Source organism: Cetorhinus maximus, chromosome 4 (assembly GCF_964194155.1).
Source record: "Cetorhinus maximus chromosome 4, sCetMax3.hap1.1, whole genome shotgun sequence".
Lineage (NCBI taxonomy): Eukaryota > Metazoa > Chordata > Chondrichthyes > Lamniformes > Cetorhinidae > Cetorhinus > Cetorhinus maximus.
The window spans coordinates 23,309,400-23,322,907 of record NC_135882.1 but is presented as its reverse complement, the minus strand read 5'-3'; the positions used below and the strand labels follow the sequence as shown (position 1 = coordinate 23,322,907).

The following is a 13,508-nucleotide window of genomic DNA, read 5'->3' as shown; positions in this document are numbered from 1 at the left end:
AGAAATTTCAAATTTTAAAAGATTCAGGACCTATTGAATGTCACATAGACAACAGATCACTTTGGGATAATGTGCATTCCACAAATTGCGTTAATGAATAAAGATTATGAATTGATATTGCGAGCATAAAACAAATGTTAGAGAATAAGGAAATTTCCAAAATCAAGTGGGTTGATACCAGCTGTCAATTGTCCGATTGTTTCATGAAAAGAGGTGCGAACTCAAAGAAATTATTGGAGCCATAAAATACATTTTTTGTGGACGTTTTTATACATGTTTTCTTTTTTTAAGAAAGAGGGAATAGGGAGGATTGTATGGAAATTTTTTTTGGTTGTGTTAAGAAAAAAAGTTCATCTTTATTTCTTTGTTCCACTTAAGTGTTTCTTTTTTTAAGAAAAAGGGGAATCTGTTAGGCCAGGAAACAGTTAAGAGTCAAATAGTGATTAAGTGAGTAATTAGAGGTAAATTGGTTAAGCACATCACTGGGTGCATAAAAAGGTGGTTATCTGGGAATGGAGTTTTATGTCAGTGAGAGCGAAGTTCTATGCGGAAGAAGTCAGGGCTTGGTTTCTGTCTTTATTACCTACTAACCATTGGAGTTTTACAACAAAGTCCTTTTGAATGGCAGTGAACTAGCGTTTGTTTATTTGTCCAATACCTGGGCAGATATTGTGAAATGCATCAAACAGAGATGGCTTATCACTGTATCCTGCTTTACTTCAACACATCATGTATTACCATGTAAGTTAGTTACCTTTGATAGGGGAATTAAGTGCACACACTTATTAAAACTAGGCTGTGGAATAAGAAATGAGTTTCATTAACATTGACAAAATTAAGCATTATAATTCTACAGGTCCAATATCATCAATGAGTTCCAGTGCATATTGGTGTAAGAGTTCACCACTTACATTGGCATTCCTTTGCAGCAAAAATGAATTTGTGCCATGTTTCAGTGAATATATTTTACTGCAATGTTTTTTTCTGATTTTGCTTCAGAACATATAATTTGTGCATCAGTGAGCAAGGGGCAGCAGCTCCATGGAGTTTTCTTTTTATATGGCACATTCTCTGGCCAAGGTGAAGCAAATATTCTATCGCGAGCTGGGTGATGTGTGGCACACAAGCAATTATATTATAAACTCCAGATGTTCCCCATGAGCTCTAGTTATCAGGCAAAAATGCCTTAGATAAGCTTTCTAAAGCACCAAAGTTATTGAGTTTAGAGAGAGAATGGAATTGAACACAATTATAATATTAATAGAAAATAAAGTACCTCAGATGCTGGAAATCTATAACAAACACAGCAAATGTATTTTTTTTTCTCAACTGCTGCCTAAATTGCTGAGTGTTTCCAACATTATCCATTTGTGTTTTATTCTGAACTTGTCACATGGTTAAAATTCAGTCTAGAATAATTAATACCATTCTAAAGACATTTAAACTAATATTAAGATTATTTTCTCTTTATTCCCTTCAATCTCATCTCTTGATACTAAATGGCACCAAGATTTAAAATTAGTAGCTATAATTAATATCCCTCCTGAAAATTGTACATCAGTGACATTGTTGACCTGGACTTTTGGAATTCTCTTGCATGTGTGTGAGACACACCACTATCAGCATATTTGTTGCATTTGAAATGATAATCATGATGTAAGAAGACCATTTTTAATGGCTGTTTTCATTGTTTTTTAATAGTTATTCTTCTCTTTTACTAATGTGTTTGTCATTTGCACACTGTCCCATCTGAATTACTTTGATTGCCGCTCACGTAGAACAGAAGTAGACCATTCAGCCCCTTGCACCTGCTGTGCCATTCATTTCGATTAATTCCATTTACCTGCTTTTGATGCACATCCCAAAATAGCGATTCCTAACAAAAGTCTTATCCAAATCCTTCCTGAAAATTTCAGTTGATCCAGCATATTGGGAGAATTAATTCAGTTCTTCACCACCAGCTAAATGCGAAAATCCCCAAATGGCCTAAGCTCTATTTTTAAGATTGTCGTCTTTTTCTGGATTCGCCTATCAGCAGAAATACTTTCTCTATATCTACTCTATTGAATCACTTAATCATTTTAAATACCTCAGTTAGATTACCCCACAACCTTCTCAACTCGAGGGAAATAAAGGCAAGTTTATGCAACTTGTCCTTGTACTTTATCCCTTTAAAACCCAGGAGCATTCTTGTAAGTTTGTGCTGCACCCTCTCTAAGTCTAATATATCTTTCCTGAAGTGTGGTGCCCACAGCTGCATGCAGATCTCCAGATAGGGTCTGATCTAGACTTTGTGCAGCTGAAGTTTAATTTCCTCACTTGCAATAAAAACCAACATTCCATTAGATTTTTAGATTCACTTTTGTAGAGGTGTACATGGACAATCCCCTTGCTTCTCCACAGCTCATAGTTTCTTACTTTTAGGAAATATTTTGCTTTCTCGTTCTCAGATCCAAAGTGGATGATTTGACATTCCATACACTGACCTGCATCTTCTATTGTTTTGCCCACTCACTTAGTCTGTCTATGTCTCTTTGTAGTTCTTTTCCTAACTGCACAAATTAGTTAACCTGGTGTCATCTGCAAACTCGAATAAGCAACTCTTTCTGTATCAAAGTTATTAATACATATGGTAAAAAGCTGAGGCCCCAGTACAGCTCACTGGCAATTACCACTTGTTACATTCCACTAGTCAGAGAACAAACCCTTTAACTCCTCTCTCTGTTTCCTACCCTCAACTAATTACCAGCCCATATCACAAGCTTGCCTCCCACCCTTTGGAAATCCATGCTCTCATTGATCAGCTCATACTTGTCCAGATGCTCAGCCCAGTAAATTCCACATAATTGATGTTAAACGGACAAGTCTGTAGTTAAAATTTTCCCCTCCTTTTTCAAAAATGGAAGTACATTGGTTTTTATTTCTAATCTTAAGGTACAATGTGAGTCCAGAGAGCATTGGAAAATTGCCATTAATTCATCCAAAATTTCCTCTTTTTTTTGGAGACTATTTTGTGGAAACCATCAAGCCCTGAAGACCTGTCTATCTTAAGTCCCATTATTTTCTCAATTATCATTTTTGTGATCTGTATTAAATGCACTCGATTTACCAACCCCCCCATCCCCCACCTCTTTGACTTTTATTTAGGTTCCCTTGCGAAGTATTTTATCTTTTCTCTATTGCCATTTCAATGGGTTTTGACTGCAGTTCCTAAAGATGGCTTTATTCCATATGCCTCATTGGTTCTTACTCTTGGATTTTACCACTCTCCTCATTGATGCAATCTCTCTAACTGGATGCTTTGAGTGTAAATGGAGATAGTTTAGCAGATCAGCTCCTTCGTTAATCAGTGTACCTTGACGTGTAATTTGAGACTGTTCCCTTATGCTCCTATAAAAGCCCACACATCGATAGTTCATCAGGCTGAGCTACATCATTTAAGAGCTGCTGATTAAATGTTACACTTAAGCCCACATGTCTATTGAGTACCTGTGTCTGAGTCTCAAATGGTGTTTGTTCCAGTTTTGAAGTCTTCCCATACCTTATGTTCTCTGGTTTTTCTAGGGCTTTGCAGCTACAGAAGGTCCACTAGGAAGCTGCATCCTTGCACTGAGTGAGCCATGCAACGAAGCTACTGCTGGCATTCTATCAAGCACAGCCAGGATTCGTGCCTCTCTTCGACTTTTTATGAACAAATTGCATTTGTAAGCATGTTCTAATTTATTTTGAAATGAACTACTTTTTGAACTGAGATGCAGCTATTAAGTTTAGTAAAATTAGAAAGAATACTTCACACCCATGAAGAACTTTTGAAGCACGGTTAGTTGTTTAACTCCTTTCTCTGTCTCCTACCCTCAATTAAATACCAGCCAAATAACAAGTTGACCTCCCACCCTTTGGAAATCCATGCTAACTCTCATTGATCAGCTCATACTTGTCCGTATGCCCACTGCAAGGTCCCACAAACACATGACAAATTAATTGGTTGCTACTGATCCCATGATACAAGTCAAAGAAGACCAGAGAAGATATTTCAATGTCCTGGAAAATACTTATCCCTCAACCAAAATCACAAAAGCAGATTATCTGGTCACTGTTGTTTGTGGAACCTTGATGTGCACATATTAACCATTGTTTTCCTATGGTATAGCAGTAACTTCACTAAAAGATATATTGATAAAGTGGGATGAAGTAATCTGGAAGGAGGCTTGTTGGGAGTATAAGCAACGGTGTAGTAGACCTGTTTGGTCAAATGGTTTGTTCTTGTGCTGTAAATTCTGTGTAAAAGTACTCTTTGAAATGCCCTGAGGTTAGGAAAGGTTCTTAAATTGCTCATCCTTCCTTTCTTCTACTTACTTTAGTATGATTTCATGAAGATAATGAGTCACAATGATGAACAATTCAAGTTTCTTGGTTTACTGATGGGAGAAAAATTAAAAATTAGAATTCAAATTCACACTAGGTACTAGGTCATTTCAACAGCGAGAAGCAGATGCTACATGTTACTTTTTGGAAAAACATTTTGCATTAAAATCAAGCCTTTAGCATTCTTTGCCAGAGTATCATTATCAATGCAATTTTTTTTTAACCTGCAACATGTCTAACTATAGGAAGTTCCTTGTGTGGAAGAGCTGTGATGGTTATTGATCTCCCAACATGTTGCATGATTGAGTTGTAAGATATAGGTTAGCACAAAAGTTACACGTTGACTTCCCAATCTCATGAGGGTACCTGAGTGCGGTTCCATTATATGGGCAAATGCTTCCCCACAAGACGTGGACCTTCAAAACACTTCCAAATAACCAGCTGTGGGGCTACATTGGTTGTAAAATTCTAGGAACAAATGACCTGCCAGGCTTCTCCACTGGTAAATACAGGTAGGGGTAAAATTCCCCATTGTTTCTCATTAATAGATACTGACCTTTGTTCTGTCAGCAGATAGAATTACATGGAATATACAGCACAGAAACAACCCAACTTGATCAACTGGTGTTTATGCTCCACAAACGCTCTTTTCCACCTTACTTCATCAAACCCTATCAATTTGGAATTAAACATTTCAGAGTTTATTTGTAGGAAAAACAAAGGAGGATAATTTATTCCTCCCTTGAAGATTTTTTAATAATAGTTGAGGTAATGGTAGAAAAAAATTTAAATTCGTACACCAATTTTAAATTAACTTCAAAAGTTTGATCTCGGAAAGAGAAATGTGAGATAAAAATAAGATTAAAAGGTACCTGCTAGTGCACCAATTCTTTGTTGAATTGCACATAGAAATCTAATAATAAACCTGTGAGAAGCAATGGAAGTAAAATGATAGAACTCCCACTGCAATGATCAAACGGCAGTATCGTACAGGGTTAAGGACACAACTCATCTCAAAGAATAATTGGATCTTTTCCATAGCCATTAAAATAAATTTATTGGATTGGGAATATTTGATATAATGCAAATCTCTAGCCAGATATGATTTGCAGTATTAGTTTACCCTCCATCAATTTATTACAGAAATGGAATTATATTGTAGAGACGTTAACTTCTGTGTTAACAGTGTGTCAGTTAAATGGCTGAAATTCTGATATTTAATTTATTCTACATTCCAAATATCTTCCAGATACCATTATTATAGCACCAGATTGAATATGAGGAGAGTCACCCTTTAATACATTTTTTGGGAGCACACATTTTGTGCACTCCTGTAGGAACACTTTGGTCATGAACCATTTGTGCAAATTAGCCATTAATTTTGTTTTGGGGGAGGGGAAAAATTGAGGCCATTATAAATCTGTGTCAGTCTTGACCACAGATCAACCCCAACTGATAGCTTCTCATGGACATTAGTTCATTTGATCTGTGTCAGCTTGTATGAACATGACTGATGATCAGTAGTCACCAGTCTAACCTGGCTTTTTTGTTTTAGTGCAGCACTGACACAATTTGAGGCCAGCTACAAAGGGAAGTAAGGGAGCTTGATTTAATTCATTACCTTTGTTAGGCCAAGACAAAAATAGTGTTCTGGTACTAGATCCACCTTGTTATACATCCTGTAATTATACTAATTTTAACATTTGTCTGTTTCTCAGTCAAAGTCTAACTAATCCTTTCAAAAGGACTCTGCACTCAGGTGACCAATTGTCTGTTGCAAAAGTGGAGTTTCCTGGAGCTATAGCTTTTCCTGTTATTTCACAATAAAATGTTCACTGGCATTTCTGTTCCTGAAATTGAGACCCCTGAGCTTGGAACCTGAATTCTCATTCCATGTAAGGGAATATTTCTTCACCCCTTTCTCTTTCATTTGTAGAATCCTCAGGTAAAGGCCACCAGGGTAACTGTCATAGCCCCACACCAGCCCCCATGCAGGACCTTCGGTCACAGCTAGATGGCTGCATTTGCTACTAACCTCTCCTTGACTGTTTTGCTGTAGAATAGATTAGAAACCAGGTGATTACTGTTCAAAGTGGCTGAGAATGATGATGGCAACCAGAACTCTACGAAGCATATTTTTAATGCCCTTCTCAAGTATTTATTCAATTCCCTTTTGAGCATTACTATTAAATATTTTCCCATTGCCCTTTCAGGCAGTGCATTATAGATCTCAACAACTTTTTCTGTAAGAAAATAAATGTTTCCTCATGCTACCTCTGGGTCTTTTGACAATCACCTTAAATCTGTGCCCCCTGGTTACTGGTCCTTCTGCCAATGGAAATAGTTTCCCCTTATTTACTCCCAAACCTGTTCATGCCTTTGAGTACCTCTATCAAATGTTCTCTTGATCTTCTCTGCTCTAAGGAGGAAAACCCCATCTTCTCCAATCTCTCCACATAATTGTCCTTCATCCCTGGTACTATTCTGTTAAATTTCTGTACTTTCTCTAGGCCTTGGTGTCCTTCCTAAAGTGTGCACAGAATTGAACAGCTACTCTGACTAAGATCTAACCAGTAATTTATAAAGATTTAGCATAACCTTTTTGTTTTTTTACTCTAGCCCACTATTAATAAAGCCAAGGATCCCATATGTTTTTTTTAAAACAGTCATCTCAACTTGTCCTGCCAACTTCAAAGATTAATGTATCCCATTCCTGAGTTCTGTTTCTGTGCCCCCTTTACAATTGTATGATTTAGTATGTATTGCGCCTCTTAATTCTTCCTACCAAAATGTATCACTTCACACTTTTAAAAAATGAAAATCTCTTTTAGCATTGTACCTCTGGTGTGATGGCTTGTCAACAACCAATTCCGACAAGTACAATGCATGACTGAGTGACTTGCTGTATTTGGCGCAGTAAACACAACATTTTTAGCTGTTCAGAATCACCTCCAGCCACCTTGGCTCATTTTGTTGCTGTGGTGATCCATCATCTGTGTGGGTCCTTTTCATAACGTGTCCTTTTAAGGGTTCTTTTTCCTTAGACATGATGGAGCCAATTTCGTATCAGATTTTGTTTATTGTATCAATTTTAATTACACTTTCTATATTCAGCAGTGTTCTCTGTTGTATAACAAACCTTGTATTTGGTCATATGCCTCCTTTGTCGCTCTCATTTTAGTCATCCAGGGAGCTCTAGCTTTGGATGCCTTTCCATTCCCCTCATGGTCATTTGCCCCCCTATCTGATTCCTCCAATTTCTCTAGTGCTGTTTGTGTCTCCCAGTCCTATGTGTTTCTCCTTTCTAATGCTGCATGCTAGTGCCCATTATCCTGCCAAATTAGTTTAAATCCTCTGCTACTGTACAAGTTGAGCTTTCTGCCATGATATTGGTGCCAGACCTGAGGTGCATCCTGTCCAGCTGGTCCTGGTCCAAATGCCCCAGGACACTAAAGCCTGCCCTCTGAAGTCTTTTCTCCTGCACCATTTCCCCAGCCACACGCTAACCCGTCTTATTCTACCGTTCCTATATGCACTAGTGTGTGGCACGGGGAATAATTCAAAGTTCGCTACCTTGAGTTTCTACTCTTCAATTTCCTTCTGATCACCTGAAACTCTGGCTGCAGAACCCTAATCCTTTTCATTCTGATGTCATTGATTTCTGTGTATTCACCTTCTCCCTGCAGAATGTTCTGCACCATCTCGGTGAAGCCCTTTACCCTGACATCAGGGAGCAACATACCATGCAGGACTTAAGCTGGTGTTTACAGAAAGATCTGTCTATCCCCTTGTCTGTAAAATCCCCCATGAGGCACAGTATTTCTACATTTTGTTGTGCTGCTCTGTGCATCCATTTGCCTCAAATTGCTATGGATGTTCTTTAGACTGCAGTACCCCGAGGTGTTGTCACCTTCACCGAAAGTGTTGAAAACCAGTTTGAAATGGTCACACTCCTATAGGCTTCCTTTTCTGTCTGCCTTTTCCTACCCTGCTGGATAGTCACCCACTTGCTAGTGTCCTGAACACTCTGTTGCAGCATAGCCATCTCCTGAAGCATGCACAGAAGTAAATATTCTACCTCCCGAGTTCAGAAACCTTGAGCTCCAGTTTAAGCAACTAGAGACACGTATCCTAGGTGGTTATCGGGGAAACACAGTGTTCTGATGTGGGACAAGAATTATGGGTAACGGCCCTTAGCTGCCTCATAATTTTAAGCTCAAAGTTGTACAGTAAAAATGTGTGCATAATATATATGGTTTTAGTTTCATATTCTCCATTATTTATTATTCAATTATTTATATATATCAAATTTTTATTTAATATAATTCTGATCCCTCTAATGTTGCTATACTCAATTTTTACTTTATCCCTTTAGATTTAATTACTCTGATTATTTATATATTTACTGTTACCCCTTGATTTAAAGCATTAAACGCCACCTTCCTTCTCTGCAGCAAAGTCTTGTGCTGTTGATCCAGACTGCCTTAATTGGCATGAACATCGGACTGTATTTTGGATTCCTATTCAAATTCTCTCTGAAATGCCAGTTTTCTCATGAAATTACCTTTCATTCTGCTTCGCTCCATTGTGATTGCAAAAAAGGATTTACATTGTAATGCAGATAAATCAAAACCTCTTTTTAAATTCTGTAAATAATTTATATTTTAGAAGCCCCTTGAGTAGATAAACCTATACCAAAACAGCAGGATGTGACTTGATTATCTTTACATTGTTATCAAGCGGATAAATAAACATGTCCTTCAATTAAGAATAGTGCTGCTTCTTGGGGCGATCATAAACAGTTTTATTTGTATTCATGAACAAAGCAAGATATGTAGTTTTTGGGCACATGAGCCTTAAGAAAAAGCATCTATCACCTTCTTCTCATATAATAGACCATAATCTGTCAATTTGGTCCACTGAGTATATTCATTCTGATGGACTGCATGAAATAACCTTGATTTATTCCATATCCAGAACTCTTTGTGATTAACTGTTGTCAACATCCAAGCAGGGAAAACACTAACTAATCACCACCTAATTTCAATCCTTGGAGGAATTGAATGAAAAATTGTAGGATTTCAGTCTAGAATGATTCAGAACTCACCTATTCCATTCTGAATAAGGTGCCATTAATTTTCTGAACAAAAGTATTAACATTTTGTATTTGTTTTTGCTTCACAAGATGATCATTATGGCTCAGATTTTGCAGTAGGAACAACATTGAGGCTAACAGCACACTTCGGTATTAATGAATAAATTGGACAGCAACTTCTGACCCCCGCACATGTACAGTTAAATGCTTCCTGATGTCAGTTGCTGTCTGAGTTGGCCTGCTCCTTTAGAAGCTTTGCTATACCGATATCTTGCCGAGAAACCCTGCATTGAAATACGTGGAACGGGTGTAGAATCTCATTCCTTAAAACCTCCTTGGAGGTTTTAAAAGATTTAAAAGTTTTTTCTTTTGTTTTATGTTTCCATCTGTTCTCTTTTAATCCCATCTTTCTTTCCCTCACTTTATTTTGCTTTCTGTGCATGGTTTGATATTGAATTAACTATTCTAAGTGACACTTTCTGGTTTAGATTCAATGCACCTCTGTCAAGATTATTTAATCTGATTACTTGGTTAAATAGACATGCCATTGCTTACCTGATTTACACAGATCCCAGATGACTTGTAGAGGGTGCAATACTGTTTTGCTTTTAGTAACTGCAAGTTCCAGTGTGTAAAAAAAAAAAAACCCCACAAAGTCTGGACAACTGTAATTGTAATGACCGGCTCGTGCCATTCTCTGACTGCAAAATTCGAGCCATACCTTGAAGGCTTTCTTCAAGTGTGCCATGATCCATATAACAAATAGCCTACTAGCTTGTTCGTTCTTTTCTTGTGGTAAACTTATCAAGGTTACTGCTTTCTCAATAAATGTTACCAAGAGAGAGAAATATCTAGATTTATACTAAATGTGATAGTGTTTGCTTCTCTGGGCAAAAGGTATTTGAGAATATATTCATAAGATCTATGATATATATAAAAGGGGGAGCATTTCTAGAATTTTGGAGTGGTATCAAAAACATCTTCATGAGAGTGGGATTTTTCTCTGGGTTCAATCTATTGCGGAATGGAGGATGACTTGCTTAAAGAAGTTTGACCCTACAAGGCAAGATAATCTTGACTAGTTTTTGCGGTTGTTCTGCTAGCCGTGAGCAGCTTTTTTAATAATATAACCTTACTACTTTTGTATCAGAAGAACTATTTAATTGTTTTATCTTTTCGTTCAATAGAGTGCGCTCTATAGCTCTTGCACACTTGATGCCGTACCTGGTAAATGAAGAAGGTGCCTCCAATAAACAGCCTGTGTTACAAGGAAGTATATTGAATGGTGTGTCTGATTTGTATATATTGGATAAATCTATTGATTTGCAATTAGAAGACTCTGGCAAATCTTTTTTTAAGGTGAGAAGCCGTCAATTTTGTTTCTTCTTCCAACTCTATAGGATACCTAAAGTATCTATTTGTGTCTGTGTTGACGTTCTGTGTAGAATCTATTTGTTTGTATGCAGTTAAATATGTAATTCGACATTGTTTTACTAGAAAGAATAATTTTAATTTCCTAAAATATAACAATATGAAGCTAAAGGCAGAAGAAAAGTGAGAGACGTTATTTATTATAACATATACACTGATGTGAAAAGCCATTCAGCTCATTGTTTCTCATCCACATAGGAAGACAATACAATCTTTCTCCATTATTCTTTTCAAGCGCTTCTTAAATAATTTGAAAGTTCGTGATCACTGCTTGGGTTCAGTTCTAAATTTGCTTTTCTCTTGTTTGGACCTGGGATCCCTTGTCCTTCTGTCATAGTTTAACTTAAACTGTTCTGAATACTGATTTCCTATATTGTTTATTACCTAATATACACTTATAAGATCAACTCTTTATTACATTTAAGGCTGAAAAGCAAATAAGATTCCCTAGCCTTTGGGATTGGTTTCAAGGCTTCTCTCCGCACCACATTAATGGTAGTAAATGTGTCGGTTACGAGGCAGTTGATCTGACAACCATTTGCGTTGTTATGCACAACTTCCTCCAACTTGGTTTTGGCAAAGTAAATCAACATCTTGTTGAATGATGGTCCAGAGTGTTTGAATATATTAAGTAGGTACGAATGGTAAATAATAGCTAAGCTAATGGCACTTACCATTATTTCTAAGTAAATGGTACAGCAACTTCAGGCAAGAAGCAGATGCATGGTTAAGTATGAATATCCAGAAGATGCTCTGAGTTTCGCCACGTAGAGCATCTTCGCAAACAGCATATCTACGTTTCTCCTCTTCATTTTTGGGAACTTGCTGTATTTGACTATTAATTGCCCATTTAAACTTGGTGTAGAAAGTTAATTCTGATCATTGCAGTGCAAGTCCATTTTTAAAAATGTGTTAAGTATTAATGGCTGCCAATTAGCCTCTCTAGCACAGAAAATTAACCATAATTTTGGAGTTTCATTCCTTTCATGTTTTTCATTTTTTAGGGAGAAAAATAATAAATATTTAGTATCGTTACTTTTCCTTTGTTTCTTCTCTCTCCAATCCATTCTCTCTTTTCCTGCCCTTATTTGTCTTTTTGCACCTGATTTGACTTGAATTCACCCCCTCTACTTCACCTTCCTTCTCTGTCTTCCTTGAATTAATTCCCCAATCATTAAGTCTCATTGGTTAAGTGTATGCCTTGTTCCCTCAGGTCCTAAATACCTTTGTTTCTCTCACTATGTTGTTATCAGCTTGCACTTTCAACAATATTGCAGGAAAAAGCTTCTTTGGCTGAAGGCCGCAGGGGCAAGTCAGCAGCAGATGCTGTTCAACGCTCTGCTACAGCAAATTCTGGCCAAATATGTCTAGAGCTCTTTCAGCTAACCTCTTAACTAGACTATTGATGACATTCATTTTCTTTGTGCTACATGCAATACCTTACGTCTGTCCATGTTAAATTTCATTTGCCATTATACTTCATGCTTGCATACTTATTCGACTTGTTTCGTTATTCCTGGGGTACTGCCTCAGATTCTGCTGCCCCATTTAGATTGGCATTGTCTGTGAATTTGATCAGCTTACAATGAGTTTCTAATTCCTATTTATTGATGTAAATATAAACTGTAGGTGTTCTGGTAATGATTCTAGGGACAGTCCAGTCGCCTAAAAAGTATATAGAATTATAGAACTACATAAAACTTTGTAGCACTGAAGCAGACTGTTTGGCCCAACTACTCTATGCCAATCTTTTACCCTATCAATATCTTTTTCGATCCCTTTCCTCTCATATACTTATCTAACTTAAATACAATAATGCTATTTGCGTCACCCAGTGTATTTAGCAGCGAGTTGCACACTCTTACCACGCTCTGGGTAAAATAAAATCCATCTCCAGTTGCATAAATGAGGGCAGGAGATTGGTATGGGAAAGGGAGACCCTGGTCACCAAGCATCATCTCACCATTTTGCAAAACGTTATTTACAATCCAAAGTACTGTTTCCTGCATTCTAGATTGCAAAGAATTAAAGGTGCTTTAAGTCCATATACACTGTTTCATGAATTATTTTAAAACCTGCTGAATTTAAACTTTAATATCTTTATTGTTTAGTGATACAATAATATGTTAAAGGATTGTGCTGATAATTACCGTTATAGCATTAGATTATGAAACTGGGTAGGACCCCCTCCTGTGCATGATTTTTCCATCTTTTTCATGCGCAGCCCTGCATGTGCCAAATTTAAACACATGAATCAATGAATTTTCAGGGTAATATTCTATTGTTCTTTATGCCATAGGATGATAATGTTTGCAAAGTGTATGAAATCCTGATTTCTGAGACTGTTGACCTGGCTCTTCGGAAATCTGCAGCAGAGCAACTGGCTATTATGGCACAAGGTAAGCGCTTCTCATGCAGTGCTGTCCATAATTTTTCAAATGTGGAATGAGTGATGGCGGATCAGGCTGAATATTATGGTATATTGCACATGATTAGCATACCTCTTTCTACTTTAAGGATCTGTTAGCAAAGACTGCAATAATGAGCGCTACACAACATTAAAAATTGATGGCACCTGCCCTTCCCCTCTACATGGCAGATTAATAGTTTCAGTTGT

The 13,508-nt window shown here is 37.2% G+C and overlaps 1 protein-coding gene across 2 annotated transcripts in view; it reads left to right on the top strand.

Moving 5' to 3' along the window:
- Positions 1–13,508, top strand: part of rttn (rotatin) — a 213,179-nt gene that overhangs the window by 88,913 nt on the left and 110,758 nt on the right. For both annotated transcript variants that reach the window (XM_078540041.1, XM_078540040.1), the window contains exons 18-20: positions 3,565–3,704; positions 10,648–10,819; positions 13,191–13,290. In XM_078540041.1, coding sequence (XP_078396167.1) covers positions 3,565–3,704; positions 10,648–10,819; positions 13,191–13,290 — 412 coding nt within the window. The remainder of the gene's footprint in view (positions 1–3,564; positions 3,705–10,647; positions 10,820–13,190; positions 13,291–13,508) is intronic.